This window comes from Leuresthes tenuis, unplaced genomic scaffold (genome assembly GCF_036924035.1).
Source record: "Leuresthes tenuis unplaced genomic scaffold, fLeuTen1.0.hap1 SCAF_23, whole genome shotgun sequence".
In the NCBI taxonomy this organism is placed as follows: Eukaryota; Metazoa; Chordata; class Actinopteri; order Atheriniformes; family Atherinopsidae; genus Leuresthes; species Leuresthes tenuis.
The window spans coordinates 3,972,783-3,993,743 of NW_027325377.1; the positions used below are offsets into that span (position 1 = coordinate 3,972,783).

The 20,961-nt window shown below is 40.2% G+C and overlaps 2 protein-coding genes across 2 annotated transcripts; both read left to right on the forward strand.

Annotated features, from left to right (window-relative positions):
• Positions 1–4,620: 4,620 nt before the first annotated feature.
• il22 (interleukin 22) lies at positions 4,621–6,720 on the forward strand. The gene is made up of 5 exons (XM_072377372.1): positions 4,621–4,922; positions 5,209–5,274; positions 5,382–5,528; positions 5,947–6,006; positions 6,371–6,720. Exons 1-5 carry the CDS (start codon positions 4,746–4,748, stop codon positions 6,473–6,475), a joined length of 555 nt encoding a protein of 184 aa, XP_072233473.1. The 5' UTR covers positions 4,621–4,745; the 3' UTR covers positions 6,476–6,720.
• Positions 6,721–16,452: 9,732 nt separating this feature from the next.
• On the forward strand, positions 16,453–19,011 carry il26 (interleukin 26). Its single transcript, XM_072377450.1, has 5 exons — positions 16,453–16,616; positions 17,739–17,801; positions 18,535–18,675; positions 18,755–18,820; positions 18,904–19,011. Exons 1-5 carry the CDS (start codon positions 16,467–16,469, stop codon positions 18,988–18,990), a joined length of 507 nt encoding a protein of 168 aa, XP_072233551.1. The 5' UTR covers positions 16,453–16,466; the 3' UTR covers positions 18,991–19,011.
• The last annotated feature ends 1,950 nt before the right edge of the window (positions 19,012–20,961 follow it).

The following is a 20,961-nucleotide window of genomic DNA, read 5'->3' on the forward strand; positions in this document are numbered from 1 at the left end:
CAATTCTGTCTGTCTGAGCTAAATAAAAAGCAGATTTTTTACCTTTAACAAGTTTTTAAAAGTGCAAATTTTGCATTTCTATTGTAGCTGTGATGCGTTTGAGGGATCCACACACCCACATTCAGCACAATAAGTGTAAAACTGATAAAGGAAACGGCCACTTGATCCTTCAGTCACGGATAAAGAGACAACCAGGAAAACTCTGTTGGGAGTCTGAGGGGAAACCAGACATCTGTATCAACTAAAGAGCCATTTGGCGCCGAGATAATATGCCCACAGGATCACTGACGTGGAGCTAAATTTATGTAGTGGACACCAAGAAACAGCCACTAAGCCAGAGGTTTAGTGTTTTCTGGAGTGCCCCAGGGATTCATAGTAGGATCCTTTTTATTCACAGTATTATTTAGCTTCCCTTAGGGGATACTTACTTCATATTTGGCACCAACTTTCACCATTATGTAATTCCCACACTATTACATGTTCTTTCATAAGTTTACTGTTTCATCCGGAGTATTTTATATCAATATGTGAAAGTTGTCTGTTGTTTAACTCTTTTAATGGGGTTATGTGGCTGTAGGTGTTTTGGATCCAAAATTAGGTGGAACTTTAAGAAAACACAAATAACTTTTGAATCTATGCCAGTTTCCATCCACTGTTGCACAAATATAAGTAAAAAAGGCACGTGGTGCTGGTGTCCCAGTCACCAGGAGGATAGTTTATGAGCTGTTGCTTCTTTAAATATAACCATCTTTAATCTAAAACTACCTTAAAGAGCGATAAAAAGAGATGTTTTACTTTAATAACTGCAGGGATATTGATGCCAGGCTTCAAGTGGTGTGTTCATGGTCAATCCCCAGTAGTTTGGACCAATCAGGGTCTTGTTCTGGCTGCTTGGGATGGGATATGGTTCAGTGACAGCATAGGTGGTGCTACAGCATCATCACAGTAGATTATTTCTTTAAAGAAAACCAAACAATGTCACCGGAGACTAGATTAGATCCAAATACATGACAACCCAGGGTTAAGACCAGGATGCAGAGTTGTAGTCTAACATAATGACTCCCAAATTAAATAAATCTATAAATACAAGAGGAGCAAATCCAGAAACCCAACAACACTTTAACTGAACAAAAACACCAAACTATTAAATGTGGTTTGCTGAATATTAGATCTCTCCCTTTGAAGTCTCTGTTAGTGAATGATTTGATTTGTGATCATCATATTGATATATTTTGTCTGACAGAAACCTGGCTGCAGCAGGAGGATCATGTTGGCATTAATGAATCAACTCCCTCTGACTATTTAAATGTTCACGTTCCTCCAACCACAGGCAGAGGAGGAGGAGTGGCAGCTATCTTCAGATCAGGGTTACTAATCAGTCCTAGACCCAAGATTAGTTTTAGCTCTTTTGAATTTCTGATTCTCAGTTTTTCCCAAAGTGGAAATCACAAAAACCTCTTGTGTTTGTTGTTGTGTATCGTCCACCTGGCCCTTATTCTGAGTTTCTGTCTGAATTCTCAGAGTTTTTATCCCAGTTAGTGCTGAGTACAGATAAAGTCATTGTAGTGGGTGACTTTAATATTCATGTAGATGTTGAAAATGACAGCCTAAATATTAACTTTAATTCTATATTAGACTCTATTGGATTTTCTCAAAGTGTTCACAGTCCTACTCACTGCCTTAATCACACCCTTGACCTTGTGCTGACTTATGGCATTGAGAGTGAACAGTTAACAGTGTTCCCTCATAACCCTGTCTTGTCTGACCATTTTTTAATAACTTTTGAATTTACATTACTTGACTACACGGTTTCTGAGAAGAATTCTACATATAGAAGGTGTCTGTCTGAGAATGCTGTAACCAGATTTAAAGAGTTGATTTCATCATCCTTTTCTTCACTGCCATGTGCTGATATGACAGAGGACGGCTACCTAAATTTTACTCCAGTAGAACTTGACTCTCTTGTTGACAGCACTACAGCTTCAATGCGTACAACACTGGACAATGTTGCCCCTCTGAAAAGGAAGGTAATCAGTCAGAAGAGGTTGGCTCCGTGGTATAATTCACAGCTGCGTGCGTTAAAGCAGACTGCAAGAAAGCTGGAGAGACTCTAATTTAGAAGAGTCTCAATTAGTCTGGAAAGATAGTTTAATAACGTATAAGAAAGCACTTCGTAAAGCTAGAACTGCTTATTATTCATTATTGATAGAAGAGAATAAGAATAATCCCAGGTTTCTTTTCAGCACTGTTGCCAGGCTGACAAAGAGTCCGAGCTCTGTTGAGCCATGTATTCCTTTAACTCTCAGCAGTGATGATTTCATGAGATTCTTCATCAATAAAATTGTTTCTATCAGAGAGAAGATTGATGGAATCCTTCCCACTATTATCACTGATGTATCATCAAGTAGAGCAGCTTTAGAAGTATCTTTAGAACCTGATTTGTATTTAGACGGCTTCTGTCCAGTTGATCTTTCTGAGCTAACAACAGCAATAGTCTCTTCTAAACCATCAACTTGTATTTTAGACCCAATCCCAACCAGACTGTTCAAGGAGGTTTTCCCCTTAATTGACACTTCCATATTGGATTTGATCAGTCGGTCTTTGTTGACAGGATATGTACCTCAGACTTTTAAGGATGCTGTAATTAAACCTTTACTTAAAAAACCTACTCTTGATTCAGAAGTGTTGGCTAATTATCAACCTATATTAAATCTCCCCTTTTTGTCTAAAGTTGTTGCAGTTCAACTTTGCAAATTCTCTGAAAAGCCTCCAGCTGATCCAAAATGCTGCAGCCAGAGTTCTGATGAGATCATATTTCTCCAGTTTTAGCTTCTCTTCATTGGCTCCCTGTTAAATTCAGAATATGTAATAGGTGTAAATTATCAAAGAAACACAAAGAAACTCTCTTTCTAACAAAGAAAATGACCAAACTATTGGCCTTTCCAATATTCAACCTGAGCTTTAAAACCACCTTTATGAATTGATATCTGTTGGCTGAATAAATCAAATGCAACAGCAACCAATAACCAAGAATAAAAAGCAGAAAGCAGCAAAGCAACAGCTAACATTACACTTTGTTTCATAGATGCACAGCAACACAAGAAAAGAAATGGAAGAAAAGTCCAAAAACACACACCTGAACAGGTGGAAACACGTCTCCTTACGTTTTTGTTCTGCCTTTTGTCCAACTAAACCAACTACCTTTGCATTTGCAAAGCTTTCTTCTCACCTTCATTTGTTAATTCCAAAACTGTGCTTAAATCGAGCCAAAAGCTGATCCCACACGATTCCTCTGCCGCCGTCTACACTGACGCCATCATCTGCACGCAGGGACCCTGCAGCCTAACCTTCAGAATCACCTGAAAATACTGTAAGACGAGCCTCTGAAATCATAACAACTCTCAGCACCGCAACATAAAGTGATCACAGCAAATCTTTCACGGCACACACTGATTACAACTTAATAAAATGAACTCACAGTTGAGTGAGTCTGAAAGTGTTTGGTTTACTTTTGCAAAAAAAAAAAGGAAGTTGGATTTATCAGATCAGCGGATCTTTAACAGTCAGTGCAGAACTGTTTATTAACTTCTTTAGATTTTGTGCCACGTGTTCACGCTCAAAAATGTGCAAAAATGTAGATTTGATTGTGTAGAAATGTGAGTGAAATACAGCAACAGGGTCAGTAATTCAGTCCAAATATGGATCTACGGTGTTTAGCTTGTTTTTTTGCAGCGTGATTCTATTAATATCCACCAAATTTGAAGCTAAAGCTAATCAGGTAACAAAACCTGCATTTTCAAACAGAAGGAGGGAGGAGGTGAACAGATCATAAGTCCTTTATGGCATGACTGACACACTGTAGAAGCAGATTGGTGGTAAAACGCAGCCCTTTCAGTTGTTCTGATGATGAGTGCACCAGAATTCGACCAATCAGTAGAGACTTTAGCCAGATCCTCTTGTTATCAGGAGGAAAAAGTTCTTCCTCATCAAAGATAATCTGGAGATACCCAAGATTAAGAATGACATGACTGCAGATGATGGTGTCATGTCCACTTTAACATGAAAACAGAACAAGCTTCAAATCATTCGTTTTACGCAGCATTATGACACTCTTTACTACTTTACCTACTCCAGTGGCTTTAAACTGAGGCTGCAAAAGTGTGACCACAATAAATCTGCTATAAAACTGGTAAACTGAGCGGAGTTTTTCCTCTCAGGGAAATAAAGAGGTCACTTCCAGTTTGTAATCCACCAGGGACCACAAACACACACACAAAGGAAATAAGAATTGTACACAGAAGTAGAATTAAAATGCTCAAAGCAAATTGATGACATGCATTCATTAAGCTGTTACACCTTGACTGACTCACCTTCATTTCCTCTTTGTGGAAAAGACAGTAAACAGATACCAGGTCATCACTGACCTGTGTGTGTGTGTGTGTGTGTGTGTGTGTGTGTGTGTGTGTGTGTGTGTGTGAGTGTGTATCACTGTGTGTGAGCTCTGGGGTTTTTTGGGTGTCCTATATTCTTGCAGAGGGGGCGGAGGGTAGATCTGTATAAAGGGCCGTGGCACAGAGACGTCTTCACACCAGCACCTGCTCACAGGTTGGTGCACATGCTCAGATGCAGCAGTTTCCTTTAACTCTTTCATGTTCTGACCCTCAGTTAACTTTCTAATCTGCTTCTGTCTTGCAGCTCAAAGACTCGTCCTCTGAACGGATTACAATCCTCCATCTGCCTGAACCATGCAGCTCAACGCCGCCACACTCGTCTCCATCCTCCGTGCGGCTGCCACCATGCTCGCCATCCTGCTTGTGATTGGCTGGGCTGAGCAGGTGGTAGCACACCCAGTTAAGAAGTCGCTCAGCCCGCCGCTACGGGACCCGTCTGTGCACGAGGCGATCATTGGCGTGTCGCAAGACGTAAGCCTTCAGTTTCAGAAGTGTCTTCTGATTTCATGTAAAAGTTTGACAGAAGATAAATGTTCACGTTTAACGACTTTGACCTAAAGTTTTGTTCAGGATGTCAGAAAAATGAAGTGTGATCATTTTATTTTCATAATTCTACTTTAGCTTTAGAAAAAAGTCTTTTTGTATTCAGTAAAACAGGCTTCTGGTTTATCACCTACTGCAATCCATAAGAAACAAGCTATATTTCAAATGATCCTCATTTTGAAGGTGAATAAGTTGTGGTAATTTGTCTCTTCAGGCTCAGAGAATGGAGACTGAGGAGGACACCAGCATTCGAGTGATACCCAGACCTGAGAAGGATCAGGTGAGTTCATCTACCTGAGAATTTGCCCAAATATATTTCAACTTAGGCAACGCTTTCAGAGCAGGACTCTAATGAACTGGAACATGATGTCTGACCTCCTCCAGGAGCACCTGACGGTCTGCTGCCTCCACGCCAACATCCTGGACTTCTACCTGCACAACATCCTACCGAACCACAACACCGAGCATCCCAGCTTTCCCAAACTGAGGATCGACCTCCACCGCGTCAGCGAGGATCTGAAGACTCATGGCTGCGTGAGTCCTCATGCCTTTATTCAGGGATAAATGCAGGAGTCAGTTACAGTTTTTAACTTATCTCAACCCTCTTTGAAATGAGAGGAAAGCAGTTGTGGTAATCGCTGCTTCTTGTTGGTGATGAAAGATGATCTTTTAGATAACAAAGTCAGCCTGTTTCCACACGTTTTTTGTTGATAAAACCTGAAAATGTTGAAAATAACCGACTTTCATCAAATGGGTCACACAGTCTGTCACACAGTCAAATGTAAGCTGCGATAACTGATGCCATCTTTTTGTGGCGGAGATGTGGTTGATCCTAAAATCGATATCACCTTTCTGTGGTTTCCGAGAGTGAACAAACAAAACACATGGCGACAGATCAAAGAGATAAGACCTTCAGCAGACTCTAACCTCCAGAACCTGTCTGTCTCTGCAGAATGTGACTCACTACCACAACCATCTTCACGCGGTGGAGTTCCGCAGGAAGCTGGAAAAGGTGAGATTTTACTGAATAACTGTAGAAAGGTTCAAGGTCGAACCTGCACACGAGCATTAAAGAAGGAAAACAAGATTAAAACGGCAAAAATATTCAATAGCATAACTGGAATTATTGGACATTTTATGAATTGTCTTCCAGACGAATGTGAAGATGATTAGATATTCAAAAAATGCTTAATTAATCAGTTAATAAGGTTCTGTTTATTGACTTTGATTGAGGGCGATTATCGATAAAAATTGCGATGCTGAAAGAATAAAATATCGATATTATACTGCGAACACATAATATCGTGAGTGGGGCTTTCAGACGACCTTACCCTGGTGTATTTCCACAGTTCCTCACGTGTTTCTGTTGGTTTCAGATGGAGGGGGAGCGCGGCATAAACAAAGCGGTGGGAGAGATCGAGATCCTGTTCACTTACCTGCACGATTACTGCGTGGAGCCAAAGCCCGCCGCCGCTAAATGAAGCCTTCCATCGGAACATGTTTAGCCATATTCACACTTTTTAGCCGCAGCTTTTATACTTTTTATTTATTAACATATTTAAATTGAGAGCATATTTAAGTTTTTTAACTTCCACATTAAATATTTATATTGACTGATACGTTTTGTTGATCAGAGCGTTTTGATGCCAGAGCTGAAAGGACTCCGGTGTCGACCATGTTGCCATGTTATGGCTCATTATTATAAATGTTACAGTATTTAAATATGTATCCAAAGTTTTTCAAATAAAGATCTTTAACATAAGTTGTCTTTAGTTCTCTTCTTTTCAAAGCCTTGAAGCACATGCTTTGATCCGTGTTGTTTCAGACCTTAAAGCTGATATCAGACAGTGTTGATTTGAACTGTGAATTCAGACACCAGCCAACGAAAAGAAAGTGCACCCTCTTTCAGCTCTAAAGCTTTATGCTTCAGGACATGATAATAAAACAATCTGCTCCTCACCAGTTAACCTCACAGCAACATATCACACCGTCTCATTATTTACTGAACAAAAACTGACACAAAACACAGAAGCAGTGTGTGAAAACTAAGTGAACCCCTGATCCAGCAGCTTGTAGAACCACCTTTAGCCTTAATAAGCTGCAGTGATGGTTTCCTGTGGGACGTTATCAGTCTCTCTCATGGTTCTGGAGGAATCTCGGCCACTCTTCTCTCCAGCGGTGCTTCAGCTCATTGAGGTTTGCAGCTTTGGTTTCTGCACAGCTCTCTTAAGGTCCCACCACAGCATTTCAGTCAGGCTGAGGTCTGGACTCTGACTGGACCATTGCAACACCTTGATTCTTTTCTTTTCCCCACATTCTGCTGCAGATCTGCTGCTGTGTTTGGGATCTTTGTCCTGTTGATGAGCCAGTTTCAGCCCAGCTTTAGCTGTGGGACAGATGGCCTCACATTTGACTCTAGAATACTTTGGTATCCAGAGGAGTTCATGGTGGACTCAATGACTGCAAGGTGCCCAGGTCCTGTGGCTGCAGAACCAGCCCAGATCATCAGCCCTCCACCACCGTGCTTGACAGCTGGTATGAGGTGTTTGTGCTGATATGCTGTGTTTGGTTTCCTCCAAACGTGCTGCTGTGCATTAGGACCAAACATCTCCACTTTGCTCTGGTCTGTCCAAAGGACATTGTTCCAGAAGTCTTGAGCTTTGTTCAGATGCAGCTTTGCAAACCTAAGCTGTGCTGCCATGTTCTTTTTAGAGAGAAGAGGCTTTCTCCTGCAGCCCTTCCAAACAAGCCATCCTTGTTCAGTCTTTTTCTAACTGTGCTGCCATGACCTTTAACCTTTAACATGCTAACTGAGGCCTGTAGAGTCTGAGATGTAGCTCTGGGCTTTTTCACCTTGGGGTGAACTTGCTGGGACGTCCACTCCTGGGAAGATTGACAGCTGTCCTGAATGTTTTCCACTTGTGAATAATCTTTCTCTCTGTAGAATGATGGACTCCAGATAGTCTGGAAATGGCCTTATAACCCTTCCCAGACTGATGGGCAGCAGCAGCTGCTTCTCTAAGATCATTGCTGATGTCTTTCCTCCTTGAAGCAGTCAGTGTTCACTAAGTTTTTCACACACTGCTTCTGCCTTTTGTGTAATATGTCATGCGTTGTTCATCCGAGGTTGGGTTTACCTTATTTTAATGCTATCTATTTATTCTATCCAACATAAAACCTAAGAATTGAAGAAGGGAGTTCTTTCTTTTTTACACAAAAAACTTAATATAGAAATAATTAACTGTCATCAATATTCAGCCAAAACCATCAATATCTCTAAATAATAAGACAACATGTGTGTTTTCTTACAATCAGTTCACACTAATATAACTCCAACAGCCAACCTTTTAAAGTTTTCTGGTAAAGTGAAAGAGATTTTCTCATTTTGTAATGATCTTGGGGAACAAGTGATATAAAAATAAGGAATTAATCAATTCGCAAGTATGAGAATAGGCATCTTCATGTGTCATCTTCATGATTTCATTGACATTATTTCGGTTTTGGCTGCAGAGTATCACTCGACCTCTTTGTCACTCTTTTGCCATAATGTCAGGATGGAAATAACCCCCCCACATCTTCATCCCCGGCAGCTCTGCCCCCACACAGTTCAGGTCGACACCGGCCGGGTAAGCAGTGTATAAGACTCTTAAATAGGACAGTGGTGTATTCTGACGTGTCCTGGCATGTCAGGGCAGTAGCAGTGAGCAGCTACAACACCTTGGTGATCTCACATGAGTCACACACGAGTGCGATGCCCTTTAAGATGAACTGGGTGACAATCAATACGTTGTTTTTTGGTCCAGTTGAATCCCAACAAGTGACACTTTCAGAATTTAACTTTTTAAATCCAAGAACCTTGGCCATCAAAATATAAAAATCCAAAAAAAGCACCAAAACACCACCAACAAACCAACATTTGTGAAGTATTCTGTTCATAGTATGATCCAGATCTCACTGGGTCGAACTGACCATTAAAAAAACAACCCAAAACAACCCAAAAAGGCCGAAATAAAGTTTAAAGCAGATGAACAATTCTGACAGATGGCAGAAAACTACCGACTGTGATGTGAGACTCTGCAAAAACTGATAAACAACGCTGGAGCCGAACCCCACCAACCCGTTACAGCTCAATGCAACATGAGACTATGCTCGTCTGGACTCACTGGCCTCAGCTCCTCATGAGAGAAAACAGACATAAAAACCCAGAGGAGTCCATAAATTTAATAAATAATGCTGAAAAACGTTTCAGAAAGCCAATGGGGAGTAAATAAATGAAGAAGCTGATGAATTAAACCGTTAATGAGAACCTGGGGCTTCACTTTATCACCTGCGCTTGAACACTTAATATTGTGTGTTGTCATGGTTTCTGCTGCGATGGACTCGAAGCTGTTCTCTGACACACTTACATTAACTGGTGCAGAAATCTGCAGAAACCACAAGCAGACGACACCTACCTACTTACCTACTTTCAATGGTGTAGGTTTAGTTTCAGCTCTGGTGAAAAGGTTTGTGGAGATGGAGTTTGTTACAGAGCAAGACTCGCAGCAGATTTACGTCGGTGTCACGAAAGTTTCAAATGTTTCTTTCTAAAAGCCAAAATGACTCATTTTAATAAAAACACGAGTTTCATATCCAACTGTGAGTCTTTTTTTAACTAAATGAGAAGTTTGACGGCTCCTCTTTGGGCTCTGTGTTTTCGTCCTTTAACTCCTCTCTGCAGCTCCACCTGCTGAGTGGATGCTGGCCACTACAGTTTGTTTCCATGTGGAAAGTCGCTCACTGCCTTCTTTTGAACTTTGAATAAAGTTCATCTGTTAATAAGACAAACAGGATCTAAAGAAGCACAGTTTGAAGAGCTTTTTCACTCATCGAGGCAGTGACTTGGAGGTCTGATCTCCGAATTCTCATCAGCTTTTGCTGGAGCCTCAAATGGACTCAAACATGAAGGTCGCAGCAGAATTGGACTTTTACTTATTTTGGCTTTTACTTCTTCTTCTTGGAGTCAAGTCTCTGCACATCTAAAATCAACCGTGGGTTTTTATAAAACAACACAAGCTCATTAATATTAAAAAAAGCAAACCTTAATTTGTAGTTTTAATCTCCAGAGGACAGAACTGGTTGCATTCTTGTACTTAACTTAACGCCGGCCTGCTTTTTATTCTTTGACCAGCTTTGGTGTGTTTTGGGTCAGCTTCCTGCAAACTGAGGAGACTTTCCAATCTCACTGTTTGCTTTTTATAAAGTGAGCATTGGTTTTAGCATAAGGAAACAACACAAAACCAGGCTAAAAACAGTCTAAACTAAGTCATAAACCAGTTGGCTAACTGGAACCACTGTGGGGGGGCAGCAGAGCTTCCACCTGCATGATGACGTCACAAGGGATTTCCCACTCAGGTGTCACCAGGAAAGAAGAAACACCAGCAAACTTCCCTGTGTGTGTGTGAGTGTGTGAGAGATAAGGATCCATATTTAGCCGAGCGCTTTGTGTTGAAACAAAGGCTGAAACAGACCAGCTCCACAGGCTCAAACACTGCTGATTTATTTCAGTTATTTATAGAAGCACAGCTGTTTCAACAGACTGGCACACTTTCGTTTTCAGGAGTCTCGTGTTCAAATATAATCCAGATGACACTTTGATTTACAATCAGTCTCCATCTCTGAGTCAGATAATAAAGAAAATTATGTCAGATGCGTCTGCAAAATGTAAAAGAAGGTCAGCAGATCTAGCCCAGGCCACAAGGAGGTGTTAATGCTCCTGAAGTGACAACGAAGAGTCAAAAGCCCAAAAATCCATCCAACATGTGTCCAAAAGGACTCCAAAATCTGTCCAAATTTAGCTGAAATATGTTGAAAAACCAGAGCAACACACAGATGAAAGCAAACTCTGAAGCCTGTCCAAACTGAGGTTAAATCCATTAAATAAACACGTCTAAAATGAGTGTAAAGCCAGATCAGAACCCAAAACCAAGTCTGAAACCAGCTATCTGCAACAATGTCCACGTGCAAAATCAATGTAAAACAGGAGCTAAGCAAAGGTATTAAAAGCTATAAAAACAAGACTATTACAAAACTGTGTTCAAAACAAAGTGAAACAGCCAAAACCTGAGGGAAACCAGCATGAAACTGATCTAAAAAACATTTCCAATTGAATCAGAATCCAGCTAAAAAGACAGTTAAACCGGTCTTTCTGTGGCTCTATGTATAGAAAGCTTTCTAAAACTCCGCCGTACAGCAGGTGCTGGGGGGCTGGTGCACATGTTCAGCGTTTGTGGATGAAGACATCACTTGTGAATGATTAGAGCTGCATTTGAATAAATCATCAATCATCTGTGTATGAAGCCACACAGCAACATCCACTTTTGATGTCAATAGAGGAACCTTAAACTCAAATCCCGTGGCGTTAATAAGGTTAAAATGTGACTCGGTGGAGTCACCGAAGGCATTTTGGAACACATTCATAAATGAGTCATGACCCCAAGAAAGTGGGCGAAGTTTGATGCAAATTAGCACATTAGCCGAGATTCAGTGGTGGTGACTTTAATCACATGCAGTCGCTTTCATTACACTGAATACGGCAAGTTTAAATCAATTAGTCTGATAAGAAACAAGAATCTGTTAATCTAAATAGAAAGTACAACGTGTAAACATCCCCGTGTCCTGAGGTGATGAAGTGATGAGTCTTTTGTGGTGGAAGGTTTTAGGCGTCAGCACGTTTCACTCTGATCAGAGTTGGTGGTTACAAGCAGCTCTGCAGCTACAGCAGGGATGTTTTCATTGGTCTTCGTTATCCTCCTTTGTGGTGACGAAGACTGCAGGTCCACAGTTCCACCGTGTAATCCTGGTAATAATGCAATGCAGTCTTGGCACAGATATAAAGGAATTATAGGCTGTGATGACAGCCAGTCAGCACCTGAGAATGTCATTGCTGCTCCCAAAGCAAAGCCTTCAGAGGTCTAGTGGAGTTTACAATGTTTCTGTAGAAAAACTATGTCAGCTGGGTGGTCATAATGTTATGGCTGATTCTGCTGATGAACATTTATTTTGGCTTATTCTCAGCTCTTCTTCAGAGACACAACAATCCATCTGTTACGGACTCGCCCTCCTGGCTGCAGGTGCTTCACTGTCACTGATTCACCTGCATGACTCTGTACTGTTTGAGGAAACTGGTGCACACAGAGAAATTCCACTTAGACGATTAGAAAACATGACTCCACTCAGGAAGCTCCAGCGATCAATATCAGGACCTTCCAGCTGGGAGTAAAGTGTCAAGCAGGGGGTCTTTATGACAACACGGCACACAAACTGCAGTCAGTTTTCCAGCAAAGTCAACAAACCTGCTATTTTAATCTGACCACACATCTAAAACCTGCCAAAACAAACATCTGATAGACCAGCAAAAGGATTAAATACCTTGTGAATCACAGAAGAGCTGCAATAAATCAATAAATCTGAGATTATAAAATATCCACAAAAGATCTGAGACGAGATAGTTGGCTTTTTCCCTCTAAAATCCATATTAATTCAAAAAGAAATCCATTGAGCTAATCAAGCCACAGTTGTTTTGAAGTGTGAACATACATGCTTTCTATGTAACCCAACATCTGCACGTGGCAACAGCTGCATTGTGTGGTTAGACCTGAGGAAGGCATACGCATAGATACATGTATCTACAACAGAAGTAAAAAGAATAAAGTGTAGAGGCTCTTACTTAAATTATACAGCAAGTATAAGTTATAAAAGATCAATTTAAGGCTTACGATCAATTAATTTAATCTCCAAAACATTACACTCGATACAAAATTAAGGAAACACTACCTAGTGTGTTATTGCTTGAACATGATTAAACACGGAATAATTTCACTGGATAAAGGTTACAATTTATTTGGGATTAATTTTATTTATTTTTCTGTTGTAAATATGCAGCAACACAGGGTCCCTCAATAAACAAGAGCCATAAAGTAACAAAGGAATGTGTAAAAATACCTCAATTCTCCCGAACTTAACAATAAAAGGGAGCAAAAGCCCTCAGATTCACTTATTATTAAGTATCTTGTAAGAGTTCAATTCCAATTCATCCTCCCTACAGTTTTGGGTCAGATTAGTGTAACTTCTGACGACATCCTAATGGGCCTAAACTCTGTCCAGTCAAATCAAGGTAGCTTTTAGAACCCATTTGTTCCCATGTAGTTAAAAAAGTTAAACTGTCTACTTTCTCTGTGGAATCTGAGACGTATCGACCTAGTAGTTTTTCCTCCTACACCTAACCAGGGTATCGTGTTGCCTAAACATAAACAGGAACTGAATGGAAGAAAAGGAAGTGCTTTCCAAAAGTTGCCTCAAAAGTATTGTAGTTGGTATTCTAACCACAACTACAATACTTTCCTAAACATAAAGTAGTTTTGGCTCCTAAACTGAACCAGGAAATTATGTATCCAAAACATAACCAAACAATTACTGAACCAAAACGGAGAGACAGAAGATGGGCTTTCCAAAAATGGCCTCGAAAAGACTGTAGTCCAAACCCAGCAATTCTTCCTGAAGCCCGGAACCCAAACAAGTAGTTGTACCTCCTACACCTAACCAGGGTATCGTGTTGCCTAAACATAAACAGGGACTCAATGGAAGAAAAGGAAGTGCTTTCCAAAAGTTGCCTCAAAAGTATTGTAGTTGGTATTCTAACCACAACTACAATACTGTACTAAATATAAAGTAGTTTTTGCTCCTAAACTGAACCAGGAAATTATGTATCCAAAACATAACCAAACAATTACTGAACCAAAACGAAGAGACAGAATATGTGCTTTCCAAAAATGGCCTCGAAAAGACTGTAGTCCAAACCCAGCAATTCTTCCTGAAGCCCGAAACCCAAACAAGTAGTTTTACCTCCTACACCTAACCAGGGTATCGTGTTGCCTAAACATAAACAGGGACTGAATGGAAGAAAAGGAAGTGCTTTCCAAAAGTTGCCTCAAAAGTATTGTAGTTGGTATTCTAACCACAACTACAATACTTTCCTAAACATAAAGTAGTTTTGGCTCCAAAACTGAACCAGGAAATTATGTATCCAAAACATAACCAAACAATTACTGAACCAAAACGGAGAGACAGAATATGTGCTTTCCAAAAATGGCCTCGAAAAGACTGTAGTCCAAACCCAGCAATTCTTCCTGAAGCCCGAAACCCAACCAAGTAGTTTTACCTCCTACACCTAACCAGGGTATCGTGTTGCCTAAACATAAACAGGGACTCAATGGAAGAAAAGGAAGTGCTTTCCAAAAGTTGCCTCAAAAGTATTGTAGTTGGTATTCTAACCACAACTACAATACTTTCCTAAACATAAAGTAGTTTTGGCTCCTAAACTGAACCAGGAAATTATGTATCCAAAACATAACCAAACAATTACTGAACCAAAACGGAGAGACAGAATATGTGCTTTCCAAAAATGGCCTCGAAAAGACTGTAGTCCAAACCCAGCAATTCTTCCTGAAGCCCGGAACCCAAACAAGTAGTTGTACCTCCTACACCTAACCAGGGTATCGTGTTGCCTAAACATAAACAGGGACTGAATGGAAGAAAAGGAAGTGCTTTCCAAAAGTTGCCTCAAAAGTATTGTAGTTGGTATTCTAACCACAACTACAATACTTTCCTAAACATAAAGTAGTTTTGGCTCCAAAACTGAACCAGGAAATTATGTATCCAAAACATAACCAAACAATTACTGAACCAAAACGGAGAGACAGAATATGTGCTTTCCAAAAATGGCCTCGAAAAGACTGTAGTCCAAACCCAGCAATTCTTCCTGAAGCCCGAAACCCAACCAAGTAGTTTTACGTCCTACACCTAACCAGGGTATCGTGTTGCCTAAACATAAACAGGAACTGAATGGAAGAAAAGGAAGTGCTTTCCAAAAGTTGCCTCAAAAGTATTGTAGTTGGTATTCTAACCACAATTACAATACTTTCCTAAATATAAAGTAGTTTTGGCTCCTAAACTGAACCAGGAAATGATGTATCCAAAACATAACCAAACAATTACTGAACCAAAACAGAGAGATAGAGATTTTTGCGTTCACTCCTTCCACTTCTTCAGAGAGGTTCTATATTTTTGTTTAGATGACATCGATTTGGGTCTCGACAAAAACCGGAAGTGATTTTTTTGTTAGGAAAATAAAATGAGAAGAAACGGGATAAAACGGGATAACGGATAACACTTTTTGTATGTAAAACGTTTCCAGTCAGTACAGAAAAGCTAATCTGAAGCCAGCTTTTGAGAAACCGCAGTCATTTTATCCAAAGTTTAAGTTGTTTTAGGTCCTCTAAAGCACATCGTGTCTCGCTTGAAGCGGGGAAAAACTACCTCGAATGAACATATAACATTCTTTATCTTTAGGGTTTCAATCCACCTTTGCTTGTTCTTCTAAATCTTCTACATTTGAACCAAAAGCAGCAAAGGAAACCCAGCAAGAGGATTTTGGACACTTTGAAGATGAAAACAGGTCACTCAGGGGTTTTCTCCCCACATCAGTTAATGACGTGCATTTTCTGCAAGGTAACCGTTCTACAGTTTGCTTGACGAGCAGATGGAAACACAAAGGAGTACAAACTTTAGAACAACAAATAATAATCAGACTGGTTCCAAATATGCTCTGCAGGATTTAACATCTGAGGCATCATATGAAGCAGGCACAGCAGTTATCTGAAAGCACAGCATGGCTGAGGCAGTAATTACTGCAGGTTTATGATAAAAAACAAATCTGGGTGGAATACAAATAAAAATCCCTCATGTTCAATGTGGTCTTTGCAGCAGGTGCACCGTCAGGAGCTTCACTGGCAGTGTGGCTGCTTGACCTGGTTACTGCTCAGACTTCCAGGAACAATAGAACTTTTCTTTTGACTCACAAGCTGCAAAGCTTCTTCTTCTATGGTGCCAGTGTGCTGACATATTCGTCTTTAATCTGGGTCGGGTGGTGACTTGCAGCTTTTAGAAACCCGTGATGTGGAACACAAACCTGCACCGTCACCAGTTCCTCAGCTGCATCAATCAAGGCTGCAACCTAGTTCTATCTGACCGCACATCTGAACACCAAAACCAGGTTTCACCCAACTGAACCTGATAACAGAGCGGGGTAGTGACATCACCGCTGCTGCAGTGGGACAGGGCGACTTAACAGAAGGAGGAAATAAAAAAAGCAAGGAGAAGGGAAGGGAATAGGAGAGAAGAGGAAGAGGAAGGAAGGAGGGAATAGGAGAGAAAGGGAGGTGACGTCATCTGAGAGACTCTTTGGAAATTTGCAGCTGTGAGTCAGCGATATTAGGAAATTTCTGCAACAGGAGAAGAGGGAAGAAATAAGGGGGGAGTGTCAACAGAGGGGGGGGAGGCGGGGGAGAGGACGGTGTATAAATGAAGCAGAGGGAGTCGAGTTTGCTGCAGATGAATTAGTCTCTCATCATCATCATCATCATCATCATCAAGATGTCTGCTCTCCTTCTGCTCATCAGCATTGTTGCTAGCATCGTTGCCACGGCAACGTCTGAGGAGGGGCTCACCTGCCGACAGGAGATACACACCGAGCTGATCCGGGAGCTGTGGAACCGGACCAAACAGCTGATCAATACGCTGCCGGTAGGATCTTATTTTCCCCTCCATCATTCTCTATCAATTAAAAAGTGATCGATATTTCAATTCATTATCGAGCAAATATTCCCAAAAAACAATCAATAAGTTGATTTAATATAAATTAATATCTAAATCTCCACACGTTGCTGTTTATTGATTAGTCTGATAATCAGAATACTTAACATGTCCGTCACATTACTTAGAAATACCAATAACATATTGATTGTTCTATCAATCAATAATGTCATTTTATCAGGTAGCTATCAATAAAAACTACTGATGAAATTTTACCATCAATAAGTCAGTGTAAATCAATGATCAATAATCCATTTTTTATTACCTATTATAAATAAAAAGTCATTGGTAAACTGCACTGATTAGATCAATATTTCAATGTGTTATCAATTCATCATCAATAATCATTAATTAACCTGTTAACTATGTCAGTTTATTATTGATTAAATGCTAATAAACCATTTTATTAGTCGATCAGTCATTATGTGGATTTACGGTGAATTAAATCCTGGTTAATAAAACGTATTGATTAGTTTATCAGTTATCACATTTTCCCCACTTAAAGGTTTAATATTTATCAATTAATTGATCTGACTGTTCATCCATGATTCATCCATGATTATTATTAATCAGTTTTTATTATTGATCAGCAATATGAAAATACAAAAAAAAAAATCATAAAATTGTAAACTTTTCCACCTTAAATCACTTAATATTTAGGTTAAATGGATCAATTGCATATTGATCTGCAGCTTTCTGCGATTCCAAATTTGATCGATTATGGTTTAAAGAAGAAAAAAAGCGGGTCGAACACCAAGAATCAAAATGTCTGAGATGCATACGATTGGTTTCACATTGAGGTTTGGTCCGTTCAGGATGTGAAAACCTGCAGCACTTCAACCAGATCAAAGCTTCCGATCAGATCAAAGCTTCTGATCAGATCAAAGCTTACGATCAGATCAAAGACTTCAAGCAAAAACAGAAAAAATACTTCATCACTTTGCGTAGAATTTTTCTTCTGTGAGCAGTTTTGACCTGAAATGGCGGATTTTACACGGTTGTAAAACTTGTTTTGTTTGAACCAAAATAATGATTTTATGTTTCTATCTGCAGACAGAAGAAAGTTTCTCCAGGCGACTCAGATTTTTGCCCAAGTTCTGCACCAAATGTTCTGAGGTCAGTAAAAAGCAACCGTTCACACGCCATCTGTACTGAAATGGAAGTTTAATGGAGGTAAATCTTTCCTCGAAGTTTCCGGTTCCCAGCCGTGTCCGTTTGGTTTACCTCAACCACAACCTCACCCTTAACCGTCACCACGGCGACGCCTCACCAGGCCTGAGCCATAACATTCAAACTACCAGACAGGTCTTCACACGCCTGACAGGGAATTTCTTCCCACAAACATTAACGCGTCAAACCAGAGACTCCATCTGAACGCAGTCACGCGTACAGTTTGGATTCCAGGGAGGAAGTGCTGGGCTGAGAGTTTCCCCGACAGAATTAGTGATGTATTGGTGCTTCTCTGGAGTTTCATGTGTTTGGGTTGTTTGTACAGCAGCTGGTGGAGCGTCTGGGGCTTCTGCAGACAAAGTCTGACTTTCGGTTAGCTTTGCTAAATCTAAGATGATGAAAGTGTAGTTTTTTATGAAGATGAACCAGGAGCAGAGGTCAGAAAAGCTTCCCTGTTCACACCAACGGCTGGAAAGTTCAGTGTAGACAAAACTACGGATGGATAAAAGTTCAATTCCAGTGTTTGTTTGCAGGAAAACCTCATGGAAAACATTCTTGACTTGTAGCTACAAAATCAAGTCAAACATCCCTCCAAAGCTAACATTAGCTTCAGTTTTACTCTTCTGCTAATTTGCGTACGTTCTCACGATGGCGCGAAAACTTGTTGTCGTCGCCTCAGCACACGATTGGCTGGCTGGAGATACAGGAAATGACTGATGTCTACCAGAAGAGCGTGTTCAGCAGAGACGTGATCCAGGAGCTCCTCCCCCTTCATTACAACGACCTGATGCTCCGGCTGCAGCACAGACTGCAGCACTGCGTGAGTACTTTTACCCTAAGCCCGCCCGCGCACGTTCGCCCACAAATGCTCAGCTCTAACGTGGTGTCTCCATGTTCAGGTTTCATCCTCAAAACCTTCAAAATATCTCAAAGACATCAAGAAGATGGAGAGAAAAATTAAAAAGGTAAAGACGTACACAACGGCGACTGTTTATACTTAGAGACAAGCTAAAGAAAAGTAACACGAAACACGTTTTGTTGCGTCCAGACCAGAGACAAAGGGGCGCTGAAGGCCGTAGGAGAGTTCATCTTCATCCTCAGATGGATCGATGAGCTGGCACGACATCACATGTGATAGATCATCTTCATCACCATTAACAACCTCATCATCGTCAGTATTTCCATCATCATCAGTATAGATAAAACTGCCTCTTCACCATCAACAGCCTCATCATGCTCAGTATTATCTCCTTTACCTCCACCACCTTCAGAGGATTATTACTTTCAGTTTTTATTTAAAAATAACAGGTGGAATTAATTTAAAGAAATTTTAAGCAGAATTCAAAGAAAGCACTTTAATTATTTTTTATTTGATCAATTACGAAAAAGACTAATCAAAACTGGGCTAAAAGGTGAAACTTTACACCTTTGAGCCTAAACACAGAACGCTGTTCCCTGCTGTTTTTCCTCTTTTTTTAAAAAAAAAAGTACAGATATCATTTGTATCAGTGTAGCTTTATTCACAAACTAAGTTATTTTTGAGAAAATATTTATTCCAGTTAAAATGCTTGAAAAAGAAGATATTTTTATGGTAATTATCTCACATATATTTATATGAATTTGTCACATTCTGAGTGAAATAAACAAATTTTTCATTTTCATCCGTTTTCAGCTTCTGTGAAAGTGTTTCAATTGTTGTCTCCCTCTGCTGGTCAAAACCTGGTACTACAACACACGAATAAGAATCAAGACTTCATTGGTTTTGCAAACAGCTTTATGTTAATAGCTACTAACTATAAACTTTTATAAAACCTTGATTCAAGTCTGTGTGAAACACTGAATCTCTCTGCAGTTCCTCTTCTGACATCTTTTCTATCCTCTGCTGGGAAAAGCTGATATGTTCATCTCTTCCTTTCTAAAAAGTCATTAACAACTGATCCAGATCCTTCAAAGTGTTTCAGAGCTCCAGGCACTTTAGTTTCCTTTAGAAACCTTCAGTCCAGCCATGATGAGACATATTAAAAGGCCCTCTTTGCTCAGTTCTGATGCCATGTTCCTCACCATCACAAGTTTAAGTTCAGTTGAAAAGACACAACTGTACTAAATGTGCTGCAGTTTGATTTCACTGAAAAACTACATGTCAAATGGTCATATATTATATTTACTTCTCAAAACTATTCTGATTATTTCCAGGCTGATATGAAAATATGATCAAAAGCAAAAAGAAGGAAGAGACAAATACACATGAGGCAGTTTTTGGAGTTTGAAGCCTGGCTTCGACTTCAGTTAGTGAAAGGAATAAATGAACAGTACACTCAAACACAAACCCGTGTCATGATCTCTTCCTTTAGCTGGAAACTCCAACAGAGACGTTTGGACGAGCCACAAAACCCGCAGCCGTATCTCTGCCCCCGACATGCTGACACAACTCTGAACTCATCTCCATGGCTGCGCTGACTCAGCCCTGCTGCAGCGGAGACGCATTACTCTTAAAATACTGCACAGTCACACCTTCTAACCCCAGGGGTTAGTATTCCTAGCTCTTTAGCTTTCATTAAAGGAAATACATTCAAGAAAAAGAAAAAAAAAACCCAACAAACCTCATTTCTAATAAACGTCTTTTTTAAAAACCCTGCATCAACTTAACACTGAATACAGGAAACAGTGCAGCAGTGAGTGAGCTTCCTCTTTTCATGGATCTCCTCTGAGATCATGTTTAAACTGAGATAAGGTGATAAGATCAGTATTGGTTTGGATAAAAACCTTTAGAATAGTCCGGTGGCTTATCTATCAGACAAAAAAACTAGACTTTGTTCAGTATTTTTAATAATGTTACAGTGATATTTTCTCCAGGCTTCTGCAGGAGATGACCTGCCCACAGATTCATAGAGAACATGGATGCGGTCACTTCTGGTTCCAATAAAAGTGTCTGGATGGGAGCAGATGTTGCTCTAAAACCTGTTCATACCTTTCAGCTTTGATGGAGCCTTTCCAGAAGTGCAGGTTTCCAGTTCCAGAGGCACTAATGCCTAATTCCTAATACCTTGTCTAAGGTGCTCTTTTTATACCCAATTATGCTACTGACCTGTCGCCAATTAACCTAATT